General features: G+C 45.0%; 2 protein-coding genes across 2 annotated transcripts in view; both read right to left on the bottom strand.

Moving 5' to 3' along the window:
- TNFRSF6B (TNF receptor superfamily member 6b) overlaps positions 1-27118 on the bottom strand; it is a 253607-nt gene that overhangs the window by 15174 nt on the left and 211315 nt on the right. The window lies entirely within an intron of this gene.
- RTEL1 (regulator of telomere elongation helicase 1) overlaps positions 14109-27118 on the bottom strand; it is a 113301-nt gene continuing 100291 nt past the window's right edge. Inside the window, exons 31-34 of the mRNA XM_073682869.1 lie at positions 24695-24913; positions 23533-23754; positions 23280-23372; positions 14109-14701 (exon numbers count right to left, since the gene is read on the bottom strand). Coding sequence (XP_073538970.1) covers positions 14670-14701; positions 23280-23372; positions 23533-23754; positions 24695-24913 — 566 coding nt within the window. The 3' untranslated portion in view covers positions 14109-14669. The remainder of the gene's footprint in view (positions 14702-23279; positions 23373-23532; positions 23755-24694; positions 24914-27118) is intronic.

Raw genomic sequence — 27118 nt, 5'->3', positions numbered from 1 at the left:
TCACACTTTTTTGTTAAGTATATAATTCCACATGTGTTAATTCATAGTTTTGATGCCTTCAGTGTGAATATACAATTTTCAAAGTCATGAAAATACAGAAAAATCTTTAAATGAGGTGTGTCCAAACTTTTGGTCTGTACTGTATACAAGAATATAACTACTATAATACTGCCTCTATATAAAAGAATATAACTACTATAATACTGCCCCCTATGTACAAGAATATAACGTCTATAATAATATATCTTTAGATCACATATGTCAAAATCTGGCCCGCGGGTGGGACTCCTGATTAGTGTTGAGCATTCCGATACTGAAATATCGGGTATCGGCCGATATTCGCGGTATCGGAATTCCGATACTTAATTCCGATACTATTGCAATATCGTATACCGGAATCGGAAGTTCCCATAATGCAATGAGACATTTTCATTTTATTCAGCCAATGAGGATCCTAAGAAGTGTGGGCACATCCTGTTAGGCATGTAGGCATCTTAACTAATGGCATGGCTGTGATTGGCTGCTGAAATGATGTCATGATGCACTATAAAAGCCACCGCCGCCATTTTGAGCTCACTCTGCTGTGAATTCAGTTAGGGATAGGACGCTGTTGTTCTGAGGGACAGTTTTAGCTACCTATTTGCTCTATACTGCTTTACCCAAGCTACTTTCTAAATCACTGTGCCTTGCAGTGCTAGTGCACAGTTCCCTGTGCTGTTCACCGCTATCTGCAAGGTCTGTGTGTGTGAGTGCAGCTCACCCTGTAGTGTGTGCTTCAGCCAAGTCTGGTTGTAGTGCACTCAGTGTGTGTCACTGCCTCATACATTGTCCTTTTTTGCCAATTCATAATTTTTCCTGATATCTCCTATTAGTGTGGTGGTTCCATCTGTATTCAGCTAAATTGGTTCCAAACACACTATATAGGAGTAGATAGAGAAATTTTTTTCCGTCTTGCAGCACTAGTGCACAGTGCTCTGCATCTGTACTGTTCACCGCTGTCTGCAAGGTCTGGTGTGTGAGTGCAGCTCACCCTGTAGTGTGTGCTTCAACCCCGTCTGGTTGTAGTGCACTCAGTGTGTGTCACTGCCTCATACATTGTCCTTTATTGCCAATTCATAATTTTTCCTGATATCTCCTATTAGTGTGGTGGTTCCATCTGTATTCAGCTAAATTGGTTCCAAACACACTATATAGGAGTAGATAGAGAATTTTTTTCCGTCTTGCAGCACTAGTGCACAGTGCTCTGCATCTGTACTGTTCACCGCTGTCTGCAAGGTCTGGTGTGTGAGTGCAGCTCACCCTGTAGTGTGTGCTTCAACCCCGTCTGGTTGTAGTGCACTCAGTGTGTGTCACTGCCTCATACATTGTCCTTTATTGCCAATTCATAATTTTTCCTGATATCTCCTATTAGTGTGGTGGTTCCATCCATATTCAGCTAAATTGATTCCAAACACACTATATAGGAGTAGATAGAGGAGCCTTTCTGCAGCATTGGGCCCTGCAGCCCCAGCCAGATTAGTATTAGCCTATTTTTTGCAGCCTCATCTATTGCATTGTAGGTTACCTTCCTACATTGTAATAGCTACAAAAAGTTTGTGATACTATCGTTATTACATCTTTAGGCACATCCAGTGTCTTTTTGTGACAAAAAAAACCTAAATAAAGTTCACCAAACACTCCACTTTACAGTTGTGTAGGCCACATTAGCTCATATTAAAGTCTAGTCCACACTTTATAAAATTAGTGTTTCTTATACCTGTTAGCAGCTGTTCAGGAATAAGCACACTAAGCCCTTAGTACTTTTCTGCCTATCTTTATCAGTCTACCAAGATGAAGAAGGCAGGGAGTAAGGCATGTGGTCGTGGTCGTGGGCGTGGAGTTTCTGCAGGGAGAGGACGTGAGGATTCTGTGCCTGCAGGGAGAGGACGTGGGGATTCTGTGCCTGCTGCGGGCACCAGTGACTCAGCATCCCCCAGTTTTACCAGGGAACAGTCCTTTATGCGCAGCTTTGTAGGAGCTAGCCGTACCCCACTGCTGCGCGAGGACCAAATTGAAGCCGTTGTCGGATGGATGGCAGCTAACGCATCGACTTCAATTAGTTCCAGATCCTCTCAGGTCCTGAGCACTGAAGAGCACCCATCTGTCTCTTCACCACCTGCCAAATTGCCCAGGCAGTCAGAGAGCCCTGGACAGGAGCCATCTCTACTTCTGTTCTCTGAATCTCTTGGCTTGGAAAGAGGGGGCCAGCCAAGCAGAATTCGAGAATTTGAAGAAGAGGTAGTATGCAGTGATGCGCAACCGTTTTGTCTCTCTGAATCTGAAGAGGCGGGTGGGCCAGTGCCTATGGTCAGCAGCACACCTCAGTACGCATCTGATGATGAGACTCAGGTGCCACTTTCTGGTGCGTACTGTGCTGTCGAGACTACCCAGGAGAAGCAGTTGTTTGAAGAGGGTGGTGTAGATGATGAGGTCCTTGACCCATCATGGCGTGAGGGACAGGAAGGTGGTGGGAGCAGCTCTGAGGAAGAGATTCCCCGAACGGCCCAAAAAGGAGGGAGAGGGAGGGGGCAGACTTGGTTGCCTGTAGCCTCCACTTCGGCACCCATTAGGAGCATGGCTCTTCCAAAATCCAAAGCGGGCGCTCCCAAGACTTGCAGTGCCTGGTCCTTTTTTGACACAGTTGCAGATGACATTTGCTTTGTCAAATGCAAGCTGTGTAATCAGAAGGTGAAAAGAGGGAAAAGTGTCAGCAACCTCAATACCACAAATATGTGGAAACATGTGCGGACCAAGCACGTGGTGGAGTTACACAAACACACTGAAGACCTAGGCCAACCTACAGCGCCACCTACCACCTCTTCAGCTCGTGTTGTAGCCTCTTCCTCCAGCTCACACACAGCTGGTTCGGCTTCCTCACAGGATCGCCATGGAAGAATCTCTGGCACTGTTGTACAGAGACACAGTGTAATTCCACCCACAGCACCACTTTCCCAGTCATCCTCACACTCCCAGGCCAGTCTACAGCCATCGTTAGCACAGGCATGGGAGAAAAGGCGCCCATACTCGGCAAACCACCCCCGAGCACAGGCTCTGAATGCTGGCATTGCTAAACTACTGGCCCTTGAAATGCTATCATTCAGGCTGGTGGAGACTGACACATTCCGTAACTTTATGGCATTGGCAGTCCCACAATACAACGTGCCCAGCCGCTTTTATTTCAGCAGGCAAGCCGTCCCTGCCCTGCAACATCATGTGGAGGGAAAAATTAAACATGCGCTACAAAACGCCGTCAGTAGCAAGGTCCACCTGACCACTGATGCGTGGACCAGTAAGCATGGACAGGGACGATACCTTTCCCTCACTGCCCATTGGGTAAATGTTGTGGAGCCGGGTACAGATCTTGAGAGTGGCGCTGTACGTGTTCTGCCAACTCCAAGGATTGCAGGAATCCAGTCTGTACACATTGACTCCTCCTCATACTCCAGTTCCTCTGAATCAGCGCTGCAGGAGCCGTCACGGTCTACCTCCACATCGACCCGTGAACGGTTACCTGTTATGATGACCGATATGAGCACAGCCGTGGCCAAACGTCAACAGGCCGTATTAAAATTAATTTCTTTGGGGAATCGAAGCCACACAGCGCAGGAGCTCTGGAATGCCATCAAGCAGCAGAGTGACGTGTGGTTTGTGCCAGCGAATCTCCAGCCAGGCATGGTAGTGTGTGACAATGGCCGAAATCTGGTGGCAGCTCTGGGCCTAGGCAACCTCACTCACATCCCATGTCTGGCACATGTGCTCAACTTGGTCGTGCAGAGTTTTTTGAGGGACTATCCGGATCTTGATGCACTGCTTCACAAGGTCCGCATAGAGTGCGCTCACTTGCGGCGTTCCAGCAATGCAAGATCACGCATTGCAGCTCTGCAGCGCCGATTATGTCTTCCGGAACATCGCATCATATGTGACCTACCCACCAGGTGGAATTCAACATTACATATGTTGGAGAGGTTGTGTGAGCAGCAGGCAGCAGTAATGGAGTACCAGCTGCAGCAGGCGCAAACAAGTCGCAGTGCGCGCCGTTCACACTTCACCACCACTGAGTGGGCCTCTATGAAGGACATTTGCCACGTTTTGCGTGCCTTCGATTATTCCACGCGGATGGCGAGTGCAGATGATGCACTAGTCAGCATGACTATCCCCCTTATCTGCCTGCTTGAAAAAACACTGCAAGCACTAAGGGACGAGGTTTTGGAAGAGGTGGAGGATGAGGAGTCACAAATGCCATCTGCTTCTCTACAGTCTGCGCAACGTGGTTCCTCACAAAGGCCTAGGCAGGGGACACTTTGTGAGGAGGATGAGGAGGAGTCAATGGATGAGGAAGACATCTGTCCAGAGGAGGGAGGTACACAATGCTCTAGTAGTCAGTATCTAGAGCGAGGGTGGGGTGATGCAGAGCAGGCAGAGATCACGCCTCAAGCAGGGGACAGCGTTTCTTGGCCAGTTGGCAGTCTGCAGCACATGGTTGATTTCATGCTGCAGTGCCTCAGAAACGACCGCCGCATCGCCCACATTCTCAACACGGCTGATTATTGGGTGTCCCCCCTCCTAGATCCTCGCTACCGGGACAACTTACAAAGCCTCATAACACCATTGAACCGGGAGCGTAAAATGCGGGAGTACCAAGACGCACTGGTGCATTCCATCATGTTCTCCATTCCAACCGAGAGCAGTGCTGCTAGTGCTTTACAAAGCAGCTCAGTGCGTCGAGGCAGTGGAGGAAGCTCTGCACAAAGAGGGAGCAGAAGCAGCGCCTCAGCACAAGGCAAGACCAGTATGGCCGAAATGTGGCAAAGTTTTGTGTCCCCGCCGCCACAAATGTCTACACCATCACAGACAGCTCCAGTCAGCAGGAGGCAACGTTTCCGTCAGATGGTGACAGACTACATGTCTTGCCCTCTTAGTGTACTCCCAGACGGCTCTTCTCCCTTCAAGTTTTGGGTCTGTAAGCTGGATACATGGCCAGAGCTTAGTCAGTATGCACTGGAGGTGCTAGCTTGCCCTGCTGCTAGTGTATTATCGGAACGCGTCTTTAGTGCCGCAGGTGGTGTACTAACAGACCGTCGCATGCGACTATCCTCCGATAACGTTGACCGGCTTACTTTTCTCAAAATGAACAAGGCCTGGATCTCTCATGAATTTGCCAGTCCTCTTCCAGAATAAATAATTGGTTGGCAACAGTATCCAGGTCTCCTGTTCTGTTCATGTTTCTACCACCTGAACTGTAATCCCTGAGCTCCAACACCGCCAGTTGGCGCTCGGAAGTGCCGTCTGCACAGTCAACACTTGCTGCCGTGTTATTGGGGTTCAGTAACGTCAGCTGTTCTCCTGCTGTGCGGACGGCAATTTCTCCTGATTTGTCCACATCCACTGTACTACACATTTTAAAGTTGCTCCAATTACTCCTCTGGCTCCTCTGTTTTCATTCTTATCCCTGGGCTCCAGCACCGCCAGTTGGCGCTCGGAAGTGCTGTCTGCACAGTCAACACTTGCTACCATGTTATTGGGGTTCAGTAACGTCAGCTGTTCCCCTGCTGTGCGGACGGCAATTTCTCCTGCTCTGTCCACATTCTCACTACTACAGATTTTAAAGTTGCTCCAATTACACCTCTGGCTCCTCTGTTTTCATTCTTATCCCTGGGCTCCAGCACCGCCAGTTGGCGCTCGGAAGTGCCGTCTGCACAGTCAACACTTGCTGCGGTGTTATTGGGGTTCGGTAACGTCAGCTGTTCCCCTGCTGTGTTCACGGCAATTTCTCCTGCTCTGTCCATATTCACTGTGCTACTTATTTAAAACTTGCTCCAATTACACCTCTGGCTCCTCCGTTTTTAGTATTTACCCTGGGCTCCAACACCGCCAGTTGGCGCTCGGAAGTGCTGTCTGCACAGTCAACACTTGCTGCCGTGTTATTGGGGTTCAGTAACGTCAGCTGTTCTCCTGCTGTGCGGACGGCAATTTCTCCTGCTTTGTCCACATCCACTGTACTACACATTTTAAAGTTGCTCGAATTACACCTCTGGCTCCTCTGTTTTCATTCTTATCCCTGGGCTCCAGCACCGCCAGTTGGCGCTCGGAAGTGCCGTCTGCACAGTCAACACTTGCTGCCGTGTTATTGGGGTTCAGTAACGTCAGCTGTTCTCCTGCTGTGCGGACGGCAATTTCTCCTGCTTTGTCCACATCCACTGTACTACACATTTTAAAGTTGCTCGAATTACACCTCTGGCTCCTCTGTTTTCATTCTTATCCCTGGGCTCCAGCACCGCCAGTTGGCGCTCGGAAGTGCCGTCTGCACAGTCAACACTTGCTGCCGTGTTATTGGGGTTCAGTAACGTCAGCTGTTCTCCTGCTGTGCGGACGGCAATTTCTCCTGCTTTGTCCACATCCACTGTACTACACATTTTAAAGTTGCTCGAATTACACCTCTGGCTCCTCTGTTTTCATTCTTATCCCTGGGCTCCAGCACCGCCAGCTGGTTCTCGGCAGTTCCATTGGCTCTTGTACCTTCTGCTACCCATCCGGGTTCCAGTACCGTCAGCTGGTTCTCGGCAGTGTCTTTGGCACGGGTACTCCCTCCTGCCCAGCCTGGTTCCAGCACGCCAGCTGTTTCCGGGTAGTGTCAACGTCACTTTGCCTCCAATGCGTTGTCCTGTCGTGTTGCGGTCGGGTTAGCCGACTCTATGGTGCCTGCAGTTTAGGTGACTCCTATGTGGGCTGCGGGATCTGGCAATGAAGGCTGGTTCCATAGTGCCAATAGGACAAGCACCCTCTGTAGGACTGTGGGTTTTGGTAACTGCGGCCGGCTCGCGGCCTTGAACTTTTTTTTTACATGGGTACCTTCTGCTACCCATCCGGGTTCCAGTACCGTCAGCTGGTTCTCGGCATTGCCTTTGGATTAGGTGCCTCCTTCTCGGTATCCAAGTTCCACCAACGTCTGCTGGTCCTTGGTAGTGCTTTCTGGCACAGGTACCTCCTGCTTAGTAACCGAGTTCCAGTAACATCAGCTGGTCCTCGGTAGTTCCATTGGCTCTTGTACCTTCTGCTACCCATCCGGGTTCCAGTACCGTCAGCTGGTCCTCGGTAGTTCCATTTGCTCTTGTATCTTCTGCTACCCATCCGGGTTCCAGTACCGTCAGCTGGTTCTCGGCAGTGTCTTTGGCACGGGTACTCCCTCCTGCCCAGCCTGGTTCCAGCACGCCAGCTGTTTCCGGGTAGTGTCAACGTCACTTTGCCTCCAATGCGTTGTCCTGTCGTGTTGCGGTCGGGTTAGCCGACTCTATGGTGCCTGCAGTTTAGGTGACTCCTATGTGGGCTGCGGGATCTGGCAATGAAGGCTGGTTCCATAGTGCCAATAGGACAAGCACCCTCTGTAGGACTGTGGGTTTTGGTAACTGCGGCCGGCTCGCGGCCTTGAACTTTTTTTTTACATGGGTACCTTCTGCTACCCATCCGGGTTCCAGTACCGTCAGCTGGTTCTCGGCAGTGCCTTTGGATTAGGTGCCTCCTTCTCGGTATCCAAGTTCCACCAACGTCTGCTGGTCCTTGGTAGTGCTTTCTGGCACAGGTACCTCCTGCTTAGTAACCGAGTTCCAGTAACATCAGCTGGTCCTCGGTAGTTCCATTGGCTCTTGTACCTTCTGCTACCCATCCGGGTTCCAGTACCGTCAGCTGGTCCTCGGCAGTTCCATTTGCTCTTGTATCTTCTGCTACCCATCCGGGTTCCAGTACCGTCAGCTGGTTCTCGGCAGTGTCTTTGGCACGGGTACTCCCTCCTGCCCAGCCTGGTTCCAGCACGCCAGCTGTTTCCGGGTAGTGTCAACGTCACTTTGCCTCCAATGCGTTGTCCTGTCGTGTTGCGGTCGGGTTAGCCGACTCTATGGTGCCTGCAGTTTAGGTGACTCCTATGTGGGCTGCGGGATCTGGCAATGAAGGCTGGTTCCATAGTGCCAATAGGACAAGCACCCTCTGTAGGACTGTGGGTTTTGGTAACTGCGGCCGGCTCGCGGCCTTGAACTTTTTTTTTACATGGGTACCTTCTGCTACCCATCCGGGTTCCAGTACCGTCAGCTGGTTCTCGGCAGTGCCTTTGGATTAGGTGCCTCCTTCTCGGTATCCAAGTTCCACCAACGTCTGCTGGTCCTTGGTAGTGCTTTCTGGCACAGGTACCTCCTGCTTAGTAACCGAGTTCCAGTAACATCAGCTGGTCCTCGGTAGTTCCATTGGCTCTTGTACCTTCTGCTACCCATCCGGGTTCCAGTACCGTCAGCTGGTCCTCGGTAGTTCCATTTGCTCTTGTATCTTCTGCTACCCATCCGGGTTCCAGTACCGTCAGCTGGTTCTCGGCAGTGTCTTTGGCACGGGTACTCCCTCCTGCCCAGCCTGGTTCCAGCACGCCAGCTGTTTCCGGGTAGTGTCAACGTCACTTTGCCTCCAATGCGTTGTCCTGTCGTGTTGCGGTCGGGTTAGCCGACTCTATGGTGCCTGCAGTTTAGGTGACTCCTATGTGGGCTGCGGGATCTGGCAATGAAGGCTGGTTCCATAGTGCCAATAGGACAAGCACCCTCTGTAGGACTGTGGGTTTTGGTAACTGCGGCCGGCTCGCGGCCTTGAACTTTTTTTTTACATGGGTACCTTCTGCTACCCATCCGGGTTCCAGTACCGTCAGCTGGTTCTCGGCAGTGCCTTTGGATTAGGTGCCTCCTTCTCGGTATCCAAGTTCCACCAACGTCTGCTGGTCCTTGGTAGTGCTTTCTGGCACAGGTACCTCCTGCTTAGTAACCGAGTTCCAGTAACATCAGCTGGTCCTCGGTAGTTCCATTGGCTCTTGTACCTTCTGCTACCCATCCGGGTTCCAGTAACATCAGCTGGTCCTCGGTAGTTCCATTTGCTCTTGTATCTTCTGCTACCCATCCGGGTTCCAGTACCGTCAGCTGGTTCTCGGCAGTGTCTTTGGCACGGGTACTCCCTCCTGCCCAGCCTGGTTCCAGCACGCCAGCTGTTTCCGGGTAGTGTCAACGTCACTTTGCCTCCAATGCGTTGTCCTGTCGTGTTGCGGTCGGGTTAGCCGACTCTATGGTGCCTGCAGTTTAGGTGACTCCTATGTGGGCTGCGGGATCTGGCAATGAAGGCTGGTTCCATAGTGCCAATAGGACAAGCACCCTCTGTAGGACTGTGGGTTTTGGTAACTGCGGCCGGCTCGCGGCCTTGAACTTTTTTTTTACATGGGTACCTTCTGCTACCCATCCGGGTTCCAGTACCGTCAGCTGGTTCTCGGCAGTGCCTTTGGATTAGGTGCCTCCTTCTCGGTATCCAAGTTCCACCAACGTCTGCTGGTCCTTGGTAGTGCTTTCTGGCACAGGTACCTCCTGCTTAGTAACCGAGTTCCAGTAACATCAGCTGGTCCTCGGTAGTTCCATTGGCTCTTGTACCTTCTGCTACCCATCCGGGTTCCAGTAACATCAGCTGGTCCTCGGTAGTTCCATTGGCTCTTGTACCTTCTGCTACCCATCCGGGTTCCAGTACCGTCAGCTGGTTCTCGGCAGTGCCTTTGGATTAGGTGCCTCCTTCTCGGTATCCAAGTTCCACCAACGTCTGCTGGTCCTTGGTAGTGCTTTCTGGCACAGGTACCTCCTGCTTAGTAACCGAGTTCCAGTAACATCAGCTGGTCCTCGGTAGTTCCATTGGCTCTTGTACCTTCTGCTATCCATCCGGGTTCCAGTACCGTCAGCTGGTCCTCGGTAGTTCCTCAGCTTTCTTGTACCTTCTGCTACATTTCCAAGTTCAAGCTTTTTGAAATGGTTCTTGGTAATCACTCTGGATCTCCCTGACGAGGACCCTGAAGACGAGGACCCTGAAGACCAACCCTAAGAAGACGAGGACCCCGAAGACAATGACCCTGAAGACGAGGACCCTGAAGACCACCCCGAAGAAGACGAGGACCCTGAAGACCACCCCGAAGAAGACGAGGACCCTGAAGACCACCCCGAAGAAGACGAGGACCCCGAAGACGAGGACCCAGAAGACCAACCCGAAGAAGACGAGGACCCCGAAGACGAGGACCCCCGAAGACGACGACCCTGAAGACCACCCCGAAGAAGACCAAGAAGATGACCCTGAAGAAGTTGACCAAGAAGACAAAGAAGAGAAGACAAGCACCAAGATACAGAAAAACAAGAGACAGAAAACCAAGAAGCAGAAATACAAGAAGCTGCAGAACAAAAAGCGGAAGAACATTAAGCATAAGACTAAAAATCAGAGCAAAAGATAATATCTAAATTATAAGCAGAAGATGACTAAGCAGTGTATGGGGGTGAGTCCGTTCCTCCTCGTGGTGCCCCTGGAAAAGACCTGCTGCTGCAGGCCAAACTGAACGCGGACAAATCCTGTTGTAAATCTTTTGTGACGGGCAGAACGAAAGGTGTAATGTCCAACCTTTTATAGATAACAACTACAGGAATGCCTGTCACAAATAAGAATATGATGAAGAAGAAGAATATGAAGAAGATGAAGAAGTAGAATATGAAGAATGTAAAAAAAAGAATAATACGAAGAAGGTGAAGAAGAAGAAGGTGAAGAAGAAGTGGATGAAAAAGATGCTGAGGATGATGAAGGAGAAAGTGTGGGAGAAGTAAAAAAGAAGGTGAAGAGCATGGAAGTAGTGAAACATAAATATCTGACAAAATATAAAAATACTTAACATAGTTAATATTTCCGTAACTCAGAACATAATAAAAAAATATTAATTCCTGCTATTCCATTTGACTGGGCTAAACCTCTATGCCTTTATTGTCTCCCCCACCTCCCCCAATACATTCTACATTATTCTTAGTTGTTTTCCTTCATGTAGAAATAACCTACAAGGAAAGAAAGGGTTTATTTTAATTCCGATATTTATGTCCCATTGACTTGCATTGGTTTCCGGTATCGGAATCGGCGATATCCGATACTTTTTCGGTATCGGTCCGATCCAATCCGATCCGATATTTCCCGATATCGGAAGGTATCGCTCAACACTACTCCTGATATATTTGGCCTGCAAAACCAGGCAGGTTCCCCACCTGGCATCGCGCTTTCAACTATATCAGCACCCTAGATGCCGATACAGTTGAAAGCCATGATGGAAGAGGGAGGGTCAGGTGATGCTCCCTTTACCATCATTCCCCCTTTGCGTCTGACGACTCAGCGCAGCGGGCGCGATGACATCATTACAACGCACCCACTGTACTAGATGTGCAGAGGATCTGAAGACAAGATGAAGAGACCGGAGCAGCGGGGGAACATGCAGAGGTGAATATTTATTTTTTAGATGTAGGGCCTATTATACTGTATGGAGCACTATGTGGGGCCATTATACTGTATGGAACACTGTGAGGCCATTATACTGTATGGAGCATCATATAGGGTCATTATACTGTATGGAGGACTATGTGGAGCCCTTTATACTGTATGGAGCAGTATGTGAGGCCATTATATTGAATGGAGCACTATGTGACAATTATACTATATGGAGCACTATGGGGCCATTATAGTGTATGGAGCATTATGTGGAGCCCTTTATACTGTATGGAGCACTATATGGGCCCATTACACTGTATGGAGCATTATGTGGGGCCCATTATTCTGTATGGAGGACTATGGGGAGCCCATTATACTGTATGGAGCACTATTTGAGGCCGTTATACTGTATGGAAGACTGTGTGGGGCCATTATACTGTATGGAGCACTTTGTGGGGCCATTATACTGTACGAAGAATTATGTGAGGTCATTATACGGTATGGAACACTATGTGAGGCCATTATACTGTATGGAGCACTATGTGAGGTCATTATACTGTATGGAGGATTATGTGAGGCCATTATACTATATGGAGCACTATGTGGAGCCCATTATACTGTATGGAAGACTGTGTGGAGCCATCATACAGTATTGAGCACTATGTGTGACCCATTATTCTGTATGGAGCACTATGTGTGACCCATTATTCTGTACGGAGGACTATGTGGGGCTATTATTCTGTATGGAGGACTATGTGGAGTCATTATACTGTATGGAGAACTATGTGGGGCCCATTATACTATATGGAAGACAATGCAGGGCCTCGTTATACAGTTTTAAGGACTATATGGGGCCCATTATGCTATATGGAGCACTTGTGGCCATTATATTGTATGGAAAGCTGTGTGGGGATTACAGTTAAGAGAATAATACTGTGATGGTGTCACCATTATTTGTCGGGAGGATTGAGGAAGGGGGTACAGTAGGGTCATCATACTGTGCGTGTGGAGGGTACTGTGGAAGAATTCATTGTGGGGGTATCTTACTGTGTTTGGGGGTACTTTTACTTGCATAATACTTTATTGTCTGTATTATTCAAGGTTTTTTATCCTTTTGTTATTACATATATTAATTAGGCTATTAAGCCATATGCTTTTTACTGCTCTTACATAGAATAAAATATTGGAATAATATAATGCTAAGATGTTTTAATTAAAATGTACTTTGTTAGTGGGACAACACCTTTAAATTTGTTTCCATATGAAAAGATTCATCGTTATTTGATAAGGAAAAACTTTCTCAATTGTAGACATTTTTTTAACAAATATCAAGGTTGGCCCGTGACTTTGTTATTCCTGCTCTAGATTAAAACCCATCTATACATTACACACGCTTTAGTATTGATAGTGAGTGAATCACTTCACGTGGCGTTTATTAAGTAACTATTATGCTTTTCATTCACACACTTTACACAATGTGAATTGCACAATCTCTCCTGCTCCATGTATGATTCATGCATTATATTGTTGCCTATCATATGAATATGGGAAGCTTTGCCAACTTTAAAGGTTATTCCTTTTTTTTAAACTTTGCCATCCTTTACAATAGCTGCGTTTGACATCGTAGCGCAGTCCATGGACAAGAGTGATGTTGTTTCAGGATGGGGGGCAGACCTTTTACTAATTCTGGGCAGCCTTTTTAAACTTTAATTTATCACCTTACATTATATCTCATACCCCAATCATTTCCAAAGCTCCACTCAGTATTCAAGATCAAATATCTATAATGTGAATGGGGCAGGAAGACTTCTGAAGCCGGCCAGACACACTAGTATGGCTGTCATCTGAACGATGCTTCAGCCGATCACTCCCATTTCAGGAACGCTCGCTTGGCTGCGTGCTCCTGTATTTTCTATGAGATAGCCGTAATTCTGGCGTTCTTGAATTCTTTACATATACGCTTCGTCCCACCCGCGGATGTTAGAAGCAGTTCCTGGCTGTAAAACAGAGTCATTACCTGCGGGGTATGGGCCGCTATCAACTTCTGCTGTGCGGTGGATGTCAGTAAGGGGTTAAAGAAACATGCCCATTAATATTTTTTTTCATTAAATGTATGTATAGGTGCATATAATGTAGTGCCAGTTTGTTAAAATACTCACCTACTGCTGCACTCTTTGGGATCCAGCGTCGTTCTTGTCCTCTTCTCAGTGATGTCACCGCTCTGCAGACTGTCTGGATCATGCTGCATTCTGCACGACCCGGAAGTGGCTTTTACATTGTAACTCTATGGGGCATCAGAACAAGGGTCCATAGACTTATGTTGTAAACGAGACTTCTGGCTCACACAGAGTATAGGGTGGCAGGAGAGTTTGAATTGACATCACTGAGAAGAGGAGCAGAACGGCGCTGGACACCGGAGAGAGCGGCAGTAGGAGAGTATAATACACTCACACTACATGCACATATACACACATTTAATTAAAAAAATATTCATGGGAGAGCTTATTTAAGTCTAATGTGTATGGGGTCCCTTACACCAGATGATGTAGGCAGTCCCTTATGTCCATCACCCTAAAGATACTTTGTGCACGAGATGAATGTAGAAGTTTATTGGGTGACACTCAAGACGTCTGTTATGTGTAGTTGTCCCTTTTTTCAGCAACGCATTTACAAAGTGTATATCATTATATTTTAACTGTGAAATGATCTCCACCCCAAAAATAGCTTTAAAGTGTGCTGTCCCTTTAGGACATCCCCATACAAATGGCAATTGCTTGATTGAATTTTATCAAATAATTTATTACAAAATATACAAAGAAATCCACAATAGGAATAAAAGGGTAGAGCAATGTGGGTCGCTTCTAGTCTGCCAGGTCAATGAACCCAGATGCCGTCCTTTGGGAAAACAAATAGTGAAGGTTTCTAACCAGGAGATGGGAAGTCTGAGGAAAGAATCTTTGTCAATCAGTTTAACATCATAACAAAAAACATCTAATTCCTTTAATCTAGCATCCAATATTCCAGATGAATTAATATTTTATTCTTCAAACAGTGCCACAGGTGTCTGCAGGTTGTCTGTGGTATTGCAGGTCAGCAGCCATGCAATTTCACACACAACCTGTAAGTGGGAGTGGCGCTGTTTCACTACCTCTCAGAGTAAGAGTCTGTATATTTCCTCCATGGAATTGGAGAGGTGAGGCAGACTTCCTTTAGTAATGCATTTTCTTCTGCAGGACCAGGGTAAGTGCATAGTGTGTTGTTGAGTCCATTTTCCACTGTAATACAGATTTTGACCTCAAGAGGGCGCCATGAAAAACATCTGCCCCAGTTGGTGCTTCTTGACGCTACTTTTGCAGCTGGGACACAGTTTGCTCTTCTGAAAAAAAAAAAAAAAAAAAAAAAGATTAAAATGTGCCAACAAATCTATGCTCAAACATGGACTACCTAGTCCTAGATATTTATGTGCTGCACGTACACCCCTTGAAGTCCACGAACCTTTAGGAGCTGGTCCCAGCATGCTTTACAACAGTAGAAGTCACATGATGTGCATTTAAAAGGCACAGACCCTTTCATTTTGCAGTGGGGACAGGTTGGACCCTCTGGGAAAAAAAAAAAAGGGAAGAATGTCCTAACCTCAGGACCTTCAATAGTAGTGTACAAATTTTAAAGGGCACCTATCAAAGTGTTAGAAACGTGTCGATTATAGACCCCTTTTAACGCAATCTCTATTGCATTTTAGAAAGGGCCAATCAATATGGCCACTATTCACTTTTCATAGTTTTTGATTACTACCATACCATGATCTCCCTTTCTACGACTTAACAGGAGTCTAGGAAAGCTGCATGATGGCCAACGTTGTTTTTCTAGGATTATCTTTCCTAAGAACAGAATTGTCAGACAAAGATGACTTCAGGGTTTTTGGCTGGAGCAGCTCTTGGTAACTGCGGTTTTCTTATGAATCACGTATCTAGTCCTGGGGAAGAAAAACAACTGCGCTCCCTGGTGGGGGCGTAATGAAAGTTTATGTAAAGCTCAGTGATTATGGATGAGATCACTTCTGCTTTCTGCCAAACCCGCCACTCCTTACTGGAATTAAGAAGGTGCCCGGCTAGAAAATTTGTATTTTTTTTTTTTTTTTTTAGGGGGAAACAACAAAGGAAAAAAAGATTTCTCAACAAGTACAAATGTTTCTCAATTCATCCATTCCTTTGTTCTTACAACACTTATAAATATCCCCAGCAGATTCTCCAGGATTACTACAACTAAACTTTTAAGGAAAATTCCAATTTAGAACTTTTAAAGGGACAGCAACCACCTTTCCTCAGATGGAGTTAACACAAATAGGAAAGACAAAACCTACAAGAAACAAAATGATCATAAACCCTGCTGTAACTAAATAAGTAAAAAGCAAAAGTGCATTTAAATAACATAGGGTTCTTAGTAACACTGTTTTTGATCAAAAGTTGCATAAAAGCCATCCCACCACGGTGACCCTATTCGGGACAGACAGTCCTACACAAATAGGAAAAAGTTGCTGTAATTGAGAAAATGTATTTCGCTCACCACGCCTGCTGCAGGCTAAATGCACTGGGATCTTCATTCGGTGGGTGCAGAATCCAGCTGTTGAAGCACAGCCAAAATATGAGTGAAAAGAGAGGGAAATTCCAGCACATCCATCTGGTAAAATCAATGTTCTTTATCTAAGTTCCCATTAAAACAAAATGATCCATGTAACAACTTTTAGGCTGTGTGCCCACGTAGCATTTTTCAAGCGTATATGCTGCGGAATTTCCGCAGCGTAAACGCTTGAAAAACGCATGTATATCCGCACCCCATGGTCCCCAATGGCATTCCGCAATGTCAATGCCCATGCTGCGGATTTTTCCGCAGCGTTTATGCTGCGTTCAAAAATCCGCAGCATGTCATTTAATTTTGCGTTTCCGCATGCAGAATTGCCTTTGGCTATGTGCCCACGTTGCATTTATGAAGCAGAAAATTTCTGCTTCATAAATGTAAGTCCTCTCCCGGAAAAACGCATGCGGAATTCCGCACGCGTTTATCGCGCATTTTTCACGCGTTTATCACGCGTTTTCCACATGCGGAATTGCCTTGCGTTTTTTATGCATTGGACAAAGGCAATTCCGCTTGCGGAAACGCAAAATTAAATGACATGCTGCGGATTTTTGAACGCAGCATAAACGCTGCGGAAAAATCCGCAGCATGTGCATAGAACTTGCGGAATCCCATTGGGGACCATGGGGTGCGGATTACCAAGCGTTTCCGCTGCGGAAATTCCGCATCAAAAACGCTTGAAAAACGCTACGTGGGCACAAAGCCTTTGTCCAATGCATAAAAAACGCAAGGCAATTCCGCATGTGGAAAACGCGTGATAAACGTGCGAAAAATGCGCGATAAACGCGTGCGGAATTCCGCATGCGTTTTTCCGGGAGATGACTTGCAGAAATGAAGCAGAAATTTTCTGCTTCATAAATGCAACGTGGGCACATAGCCTCAGGCTTAGTGCCCACAATGCAGAAATGAAGCAGAAATTTTCCTGAGCATTTCTGCATCTCCTTGGCAGAAAAACGCATGCTTTTTTTACATGCGTATTTGACGCGTATTTGCCATGCGTTTTTCCAATGCATTGTATAGGCAAATACGCATGCAGAAACGCACAAGAATTGGTCATGTCCGTATTTTTTCTGCGAGTAAAATCTGCGCAGAAAAAATAAAAACCACGTGCACAGAACTTGCAGAATGTCATAGGAAGTCATGGGATAAGGTATGCAATGCGTTTCTGGAGCGTTTACGCACTGCAAATACGCACCAAAAAACGCATCGTGGGCACACAGCCTAAGAACCTAACGCGTTTCGGCACGACAAATGCCCTTAATGACAGGAGGTTTTTAAAGTTGTTACATGGATCCTTTGGTTTTAATGGGAATTTAAATAAAGAACACTGATTTTACCGGATGATGTGCCCAGGGCGGTGGAGTCGGAGTCAGTATAAAACGGACCGACTCCGACTACTAAAATATATAATAAATTGGGTACAGTAGTTCAATGCAGTTTGTGGGGAATATTTTTTCATAAGAATTTGGGAAAGTTATGAATTGTCCTATAAATGTCTGTCCTATTCCTGATCTAAGGATCTAGACTGTGCTACAGTCTTGAAGCTCATCAAGAGAATGCCAAGAGTGTGCAAAGCAGTCATGAAAGCAAAAGGTGGCTACTTTGAAGAACCTAGAATATAAGACATATTTTCAGTTGTTTCACACTTTTTTTGTTAAGTATATAATTCCACATGTGTTAATTCATAGTTTTGATGCCTTCAGTGTGAATGTACAATTTTCATAGTCATGGAAATACAGAAACATCTTTAAATGAGAAGGTGTGTCCAAACTTTTGGTCTGTACTGTACATATTCATGCTGAACAAACCAGGCAGCTACATATTACTTGTACTCCATGCACAGGACAAGGCCTCATTCACATGTCCGATTTTCTCGTCAAGAGTGCTATTCGTGGTTTTCATAGATATCACTCGTACCCATGACATTCTATTGGGCTGTGCACATGTCCAATTTTTTCCTTTGGACCAAGTGGTCCATGGAAAATATTGGAGACATGTCCGATTTTGATCGGATCAAAGTTTGGATCAAAGTCAGCAAGCAATGCAAGTCTATGGGTCCTTGAAAAAAAAAAATCGGTCAGTTCTTGGATGACATCCGAGCGCAGTCAGATTTTCACGGACTGTCAGAATGGAGAAGGTGGAGAAACTTTTTTTTTTTTTTTTCAATTTCTCGACGTACAAGAAAAATGGATGACCCTAGGACCACACTCTGTTCAAAATAATCGGTTCATTTTCTTTGTACATGAAAAAAAACAGACGTGGGAATGAGCCCTAACAATAATTAGGCTAAGTGCCCACGATGCAGAAATGCTCCGGATTTTTCCTGAGCGTTTCTGCATCTGCCTAGCAGAAAAAACGCATGCGGATTGTACATGCGGATTGTACATGCGTTTTTCCTGCCAGGGACAAGCGGAAGTGAAGCGTTCTTCACATGCATTTCCGCATGCGGGTTGACAAGCGCTTTCCAAGCGATTTTAGCATCACTTGGAAAGTGCTTGACAACTTGGTCACACTATATAAATCCATGCAAACGGCATGGATTTATATAGTGTGACCAAAAGAATGGTAAAAAATAAAAATTATACTCACCTTCTAATGGCCCCCGGTGTCCTTATCCGATGAGTCCGGTCTCCCCGGTGTCTCACGGTTGTGTAAAAGGACCTGCCATGACGTCATTTAGTCATGTGACTGGTCACGCGACTGCCGAAGTCAGCGGTCGCGCGACCTGTCACTTGACTAACTTACATTATGGCAGGTCCTTTTAGACCATCGCGAGCTGCCGGGAAGCCAGGACGGATCGCTGAGGAGACCAGGGGCCATCAGAGGGTGAGTATAATGTATATTTTTTATTTTATTCTTTTTTTTTACGGGTACTATGGTACCCGGGTCTGGAGGAGAGTCTCCTCTTCTCCAGACCCGGGTACCATCCGCACATTGAATCGCTTAATATCCGCATGTGCACATGTAGTGATGCGGATATTATGTGATTCAATGCAAGTCAATGGCGGCGATTACGCAAAATAATTGGTAGTGCTGCTGATTTTTCCACAATGATAATCTGCAGCGGAATTGCCACTGCGGAAATGCTTAAAAAACGCATAGTGGGCACACAGCCTTATAGAAATAATCCAGCCACTTAGCATCTAGTCAGAAGACTAACAGTGGAATATATTAGCAATATTATAAATGGATATACCACACTGAATACAATAATACATTAAAGTAATGTATCATCAGAAAATGACATATACTCTTTAAGGCTATGTTCACACGTTGCGTTCTTAATGCGTTTTTTTCCGCAGGCAAAACCTGCTCTCTTGGCAGTAAAGAAGCAGCTTCAAAAAGTTTTATTGCCTCTTTGCATGCTGATAACGTTTAGTGCCCCAAAAGAAAGATGATGCAATTTCCTTAGGTTTATGCACCAAAAACACAGCAAAACCTGATACCTACGTTTTTACACTCTCTCATTGCTTTCTATGGGTGAAAAAATGCTGCAAAATTCTGAAAGAAGTGACATGCGGCAATTTGCAAAATGGCAGCATTTTTCAAAAAATCAGTCAGGATAAAAAAAACCAGTGTGTGCGCATGAGATTTCTGGAATCCGCAGTTCAAAAAAAAAAAACACAGCAAAAGAGCAACGTGTGAACATAGCCTAAATAAGGTTTTTGTGTTAAATGTATTTTTAAACATTTTTTGGCAATGATTTTTTTTTTCTCCATATCACGATTTTTATTAAAAATGAGAAATCTTGCCATTTTCACACTGGTCACTGCGCCTATTTTAGACTCTAACTTTTCTGTTGTTTCAGGAAATTTGCATATAAATTAGCAGCAATGAACAGACTCCGACCAAATCTCTTGATTGTATTGAAACATCTAATGATCATGTGCAAAGGTCATTGTGAAGGGCTCGGATATCAGTTACTGCGATTGGTGGATTCTATGTTATCAGCTGTATATAGAAGTGTTATCAGTCATTCTATTCCTGCCTCTGATGATAGTGAGACTGCTGAAAACTATTTCTGAAGGAACAAGAAGATAGCTAGTGTGAAAATTGCAAGAATATTTTTTTTCTCTTTAATAAAGATTGTAATATAACAAAAAAAATTTTAAAAAAAATAATACAAGTAAAACAAAAATCTGAGTTAAACAATTTGTCTGTTCCTGACAAAACAGTCTTCTAAGGAACTATTATCTAGTCTCCTTTAAAGTAAAAGTCCTTTATAAAACACCATATTGTTCTATTGTTTTGGTCTTGCATCCAATGCTGATTAATGTCTTAATATACTTTTTATGTTGGTGGGAGCTGATTTTCTTGCACAGAGATCCAAATCCCTTATGTAAATAGTGCTATATAATTTCATTACAATAATCTGCATCCACCACTAGAGGGAGCCTAGGAGTAAACTGCACATTTGTTTATACAATTGAAGCTATAAGTAAATTAGTATGCAGTGAGCTCCCTCTAGTGGTGACTGTAGGCAGACCAGATTTTATCTTGTAACCGTCTGCGCACAGAATTTGGAGCTCTATGTTAGGGAACAAAAACTTTAGTGTGCAGTGTTTCCGCATAGACTTTGTGTAGAACCATGTAGATATACATGAAAGTGTAAAAGAAGCCATCAGCGGTTGTCACCCTTGGCCACCAACATGGCTGAATATCATTTTGACAGGCTGGTAGACTTTTGTAAGCAAATCAAAGAATTATCTGGAAGATCACGTGAGGAAATTTATATAGAAACCCAGAATACTAATTTCTCTTTAAACTGACAGATGTACGAGAAACAGCCAAATTGAGTCAAATATAATTAACCAATGCCAAAAGCTTCCAGCAAACTTCTCATTAATTTCCCCAAAATCTGTGCAGCGCACTACGCTAGGTTATTAGTGGCAGGGAACGCCGTTCCTCAATCACTAAGAATTTACATGAGTTTCCAGAGAACTTCTAGTGAATCGTAGAGAGCAAAGACGCTGATGTGGTGTCCTGATGTGGCATCAGCATGGAGAATCAATAAAATAAAGTCCACGTGTGGAGGCCCAGACACACAAACACATATTAACAAACTGGAAACATTCGCTCTAGAGCTGGGAACCATTAACGCTAATATTATATATATATTATATATAATATATATCTATATATATGCCTGCTGAGCTCACCTCGTATACAGCTCTATAGCGGACTGATAAATCCACAAGCAATGCTCGGACAAAACAATCTGGGTTGTAATCGGGTGAGCACAGAATGAGTTCCCAAGAGACAGTAGTCCGGCACTCAAATTCCAAAATTTATGGAGTAAAAAATAAAGATACTTCGTTTAATGTATATACACTAAAAAACCAAAACAATTAAAAACAGGACATAACCATCGCGTTTCAAACCAGTATGTGTGAACGATCCTTAGTCAAGACATTCTGATCTGCCATGACAAAGCAGCGTTCACACATACCGATTCAAAACGCATAGGCCAGTGTTAGCTATTTAGCCAGCATGTCCTGTTTTTAATATCTTGAATTTTTTAGTGTTATATGGGTTTAATAAAGTATCATTGTTTTTACTTTAGAAATTCTGGAGTTAGAGTGCCGGACTACTGTATTTACCCTTTATCTCTTAGGCACAAATTTAGATCCAAGGTAAAACTGTACTAAACACTGTAAAAGGGGCTATGCTGTGCCTTTGGGCACTGAGGGATGGTGCTGCACTCCGTGTCCTATTAATTAGAATTAGGCAGCCGGGTAGTGATCTATATGGATCATAATAGTTGTCAAACATGAGAAATAGCCCCACTTCCCCCACAATAACAAAATACATCATGTTCTCCTGCCAAATCTAAAAATTTAAACCATATTTGTGGAGAACTAAAAATAAAGCAATCTGAGTAACTTGGACAATCTCTTTCATATTGCATAATCCCTCCTTCTCCCACTTAGATGTAATGTACTATAAAATAGGTGAAAATATACATGTATCCATCTCTCAAGATGGTTGAGGTTTATGTTGTTACAATTATATGTCTAAATATTAAAGGGGTTGTGATTTACTTTAGAATACCCCCCAATGTATCCCCCCAAGGCCCCTAAGACTTTTTGTAATTACCTTACGTTGCAGATAATGCCTGTAAGGGGCGCTGTCACTGGTCACTCACAGGCATCACATGACCCCCGGCTGCAGCCGGCTCGGACATCCGCTGATGTCACGACAAGTGCTGGCAGCAGCCGGGGGTCTTTGTCTTCCGCGTTCCAGATAGATGCCAGGCTGTGGGCAGGGATATCCCCCACGTCACACCCAACATCCACCGCGTGCTCTGCCTCTCCCCATTCATTGGGAAAGTGTGCGGTGGACGCTGGGTGTGACGCGGGGGGGTACCCCCGCCCACAACCCAGCAGCCACCGCGGGGACCCCAGAGCTGAGTCACGCCTCACTTGTCGTGACATCAGCACGGGGTCACGTAATGCCTGTGAGCGGCCACCGATAGCACTGCTCACAGGCATTAACTGCAACGGAGGGTATTTACAAAAAGTCTTAGGGGCCCCGGGGGATACATTGGGGCGGTAATCTAACGTAGTGCACAACTTCTTTAATATTGAAGGATACCTGTCCCTTCCAGACACACTGTTTACCTGCTAATATTGGGTAATATGCATGTAAATAGCATTTAAATCCTGTGTATACAATTTACAGGAACAGCGACTATAGGAGAAAAATGAAGTTTTATTCTCCCTGAAACTGCTCTTTTCCAGTCATTGGGGTGGTGCGTAGAATCATCGCTCAATAAAGATTGAGTGTGGCTGTAATCAATCCAAGGCATTTTGATTGACAGCATCTCTGTACAAATACATTGCACATCGAGCTGTGAATCAAAATTCCGGGGACTAATTACAGTGCACTGCCTGTATAGTGATCAGCGACTATATATGCTCCCTTGCACTGCCCTGATAACTGGAAACAAGCAGCCGCAGAGAGAATAAAACATAATTTTCTCCCTGTAGCCGCTGCTCTACTTAACTGGCTACACAGGATTTAAATGTTACTTACCTTCAGGTTAACCCTATATCTGCAGGTAAATAGCGTCTCTGGATGTGACCGGTTCCCTTTAAACACATCAATAGCATAACGCTCTGCTGTCTTGATAGTTTGCTACAGGTTAGGGTCAGACGAGCGTAGATTCTCTCCTTCGAATCAAATTGATTATGGCAATGACACTCTGATCAGAGTTTCAGCTTAGTGTGATCCGATTCTCTCGGATGAGAAAATCTTGGCACATGGTCAGGAGAAGATGGAGAACAAAAGTCTATTGCACCATATCCAGGACTACTACCCACCTGATTCTGGTGTAAAAGGAAGTAGAGGAGAAGTGGATCTAATCCTTATCTGTGTCCCATTGACCACAGATTGCATTTCTGTTTTTCTGGCAACTAAAAATATAAGGAAGAAAATGTAAAAGGGAAGTGATGAAGACACGCGGGACACTGGCTGCTGAGCTCCCACAGTAAAGACAACTAAAACCGCTACCTCTACTCCAACTACTGCCAATACCTAATTGGTAATACAACCCTTAAGTGAAAGCATACCCACCTTGTGACTGGTCACTCGGTCCATCTCCACATTGGTCGTCTGGCCCCTCTGATCCGCCTTGCCCACTGCTGTTGCCACATACTACAGAGGGTGCTGGTGGCTTTGCAGCACTACAAGAAGCCCCATTTGCTGGTTTTCTGTCCATACAGCCTTCTCCTGTTAATTCTTCACAAAGCTGGTTAAACTTTTTCTTATGAGGTACCCGGATAAACCTGTGAAATTCTATGTAAAAGAGAAAAATAAGGAGGGTGCAAATTTTCCTTAGAATTTGTCATCAATATGTGATTGGTGGGCGTCTGCCTCTTGGCATTCCCGGTAACTAGCTATATGATTGGCTGCAGCGCTCAGCAGTGCAGTGCACGGTTTCACCTGTGGGGGTGCAGAAAGTCTGGCCCCATCAATTATGAGTGTTCCCTTTAAAAGGGGATTCTCAATGAAATCACCAGGCAGCACAGTGGCTCAGTGGTTAGCGCTATTGCTTTGCAGCACTGGGGTCCTGGGTTCAAATCCCACCCCAAGGACAGCAACTGCAAGGAGTTTTGTATGTTCTCCCCGTGTTTGTGTGGGTTTTCTCCAGGTTCTCCGGTTTCCTCCCACACTCCAAAGACATACTGATAGAGAATGTAGATTGTGAGCCCCAATGGGGACAGTGATGATAATGTATGCAAAGCGCTGTGGAATTAATGCCGCTATATAAGTGAGTATAATAAATAAATAAAAAATAAATGTTGGTGATAATCCCAAAACTGTCCGTTACGGAGCTCCAATTAAATTCGGTGAATTGGGTCCACCGGATTCTGATATTTCATTTTGGTGCTTGTAACTCTCCCATGTTTCATAGATATGAAACGGATAATTGAAACTCATGTGGCGCTGTCTGAAACTACTACTTTACCCATGGAGGTCCTGAACCTTATGAACTTACTTATCTTAACCACTAAATCCCTTTTGTGTGCGTCCTGGGATATCTATAGAGAAGTTGGCAATGGGAAAATTTCAGATTCTATTGTTACGCGTACTCATCCTACGAACAGTTGACAGATGAGAATTTACAAATTACCATAATTTCACAGAATTAAGGAGTAACCATACAAGTGCTGGTCTGTTATACTTTACAAAGGTGATTCAATTCCCGTTCCCTTTACAGGTCTGGTAGCCTCACCTCTCAGTAACCTGTAATGCTCCGGCTTCTCTGTAAGCAGCGCTGCAACCTCGCACACCATAGCTTCATAGTTATCAGTCTTCTTATAAGAGGAGAGGGAAGCTGAGAATCGTTGATAGTTAGACGGGCCCAAGGTTTCCTTTACCTGCTTCAGGTACATAGTTACTTGCATCAGATGCTCCTTGTTTGGAGGTGGTGGAGCAAGGCTGTAATTACTTGCTGGACCCAAAAAAATAAATAAAACCGCTGCTAATTATCAGCTTTAGTTTATTAGCAATGTTTACATGGGCAAGTATGAACCTGGTCTCTTATGTCAGCCAACTCATTTTTTTTCTTTTCCTGGAAAAGCTGGGTAACCACCATGATCAGTGTCACGTACACACTTCTCAGCAGGTGACGTGGAGTGCGCCTGCACGGGTTAATTTATCTCCTCTCACTCAATCCAGCTATCAATCTCTATTTTAGGCTATAAATTGAGCATAAATCACACCCCAACACATTCAGCACACCCCGATTACTTAACACTGCCACCACTCGAACACACGGGGTGATGAGTCCCCAAAATATGTTACTGCCAGACAATCAAAAGATCACACACTCTGAAAGACTATTGGATTCTTTTAGAGCACACAAGGTCAAACTTATTAAAGATTTTAAGCTTTAATATAAAAATATACAGTGCTTCCAATAAAAGATAAAAAAAAATTACACACAAATATGCAAAACAGTTAAAAAATAAAAAGGGAGAAATAACCAAAAATACTTAAACGTGTTTCCATCTACAGTTATTCTGTTTTTCTGAGGGAGGGAGAAGTGAATCATGGATCGCATCAGCCCTTCGGCAGCCCCCACATGGGAACCCTTTCTGTTTGTATCACTCAGCTTTTTGTAGTACTGACCATAGGCTCATATTTCCAGGATGACCAGGATTGGCTCATTTAAACGTTGCTGTCTGTGAATGGACAATGAGCCAAGTTGTGGCATTTCAAATACCGGTGTTTCTCTCCCTTCCCTTCTCTCTATACAATCAATAGGAAATATTTTTCCTAGTTACAACCATCTGCTAGCTCTGTGAAGCAGCCATGTTTGACACCTCTAGCATGCTCCCAGGAGATTATCCCCTGTGGTCCTAAGTCCTGCAATAAGAGCAGGCAAATGTTATGTCCTTAGTGTATAGATAATATATGGATGTAGCTTTAGCCAGTTCTACCTTACAATTATATACTTCCTTCACATGTGGGGTACTAGAATATCTTAATATCTGGTATATAACTCCAACAGCAGCTCAACAAGACCAGGGGTCTTACCTGAGACCATACCCCGTATAGCAGCATGCACCTCGTCCAAGGTGATATCGGCATCAAAGAGATTGCACTGAGAATCCGTGAGCGGGGGGAATTGCAAGTCTACTATATAATTAGGGCTTTTTGCTATATTAGTGTAGACCGTAGTGTTGTAGAGGTCATCGTATATTTATAGGCACAGTGAGTGATCCCCTCCGCCTCTGTTACAGTGGAGAGATCGGATCTCTGAAGTTTTAAGGCAGCATTAGATATTTTATGTTGATGAACCATGGAAGCTAATCGTTTGCTAGACTGGTTTCCAAAGTAAGATTGACAAGTAAAAAAAGCTTATGATTAGACTTGGTATTAGTATGCTGAGTGTAAGGACGCAGAGAATTTAACCATTCCAGATTATTTTGCATTTGTGGGGTTAGATGTGTACAATTGCAATTCCATAGAAACATCTTCTTTAGTTGTAACCTTTTTAATGTATGAGATAATAGACAGCCCCAAAGAAAGTTAGTGTCTATAGGCAGAGTATGTGCCTCTATAAAACAATCAAATTGATCAGGAATACCATCATTGGGAGCAATCAACTTCAACTAAAAGGGATTGGCCACCACTTATTTTTTTCTTTTATTGATGGCCGATAGGTCATTAATATCTGATTGGCGGGTTGCAACACCAGGCACCCCAGCCAATCAGCCGTTACTGACGCCGGCCGGCCGTTCTCAGTTGCTGCAAAAAAAACACAGCAGCTCCGTCAACGCTATAGTAGTCATGGTCTGGTACTACAGATCCACCCCCTATTCATTTGAGTAAAGGGTGGATATTCAGTACCTGGCCCCAGCCACAACAGAAATGATGGCGCTGCTGTGATCTGGTAGCATCCAAGAACTTCCAGCCAGAGCCAGTGGGGATGCTTTTATTCAGCAGGTACAAGGAAGCTGATCAGAGATGATGGGATGATGGATGGAGCTAAACACAAGGCAATCCTGGAAGAAAACCTTTTAGAGGCTGAAAAAAATTGAGACTGGGGCTTAGGTTCCCCTTCCAGCAGGACAATGACCCTAAACATTCTGCCAGAGCTACAATGCAATGGTTTAGATTAAAGCATATTCATGTATGTGAACGGCCCAGT

Source organism: Phyllobates terribilis, unplaced genomic scaffold (genome assembly GCF_046119375.1).
Source record: "Phyllobates terribilis strain yellow unplaced genomic scaffold, ASM4611937v1 Scaffold_5__5_contigs__length_657084704, whole genome shotgun sequence".
Taxonomy (NCBI): domain Eukaryota; kingdom Metazoa; phylum Chordata; class Amphibia; order Anura; family Dendrobatidae; genus Phyllobates; species Phyllobates terribilis.
This window is presented reverse-complemented; position numbering and strand designations above follow the sequence as displayed.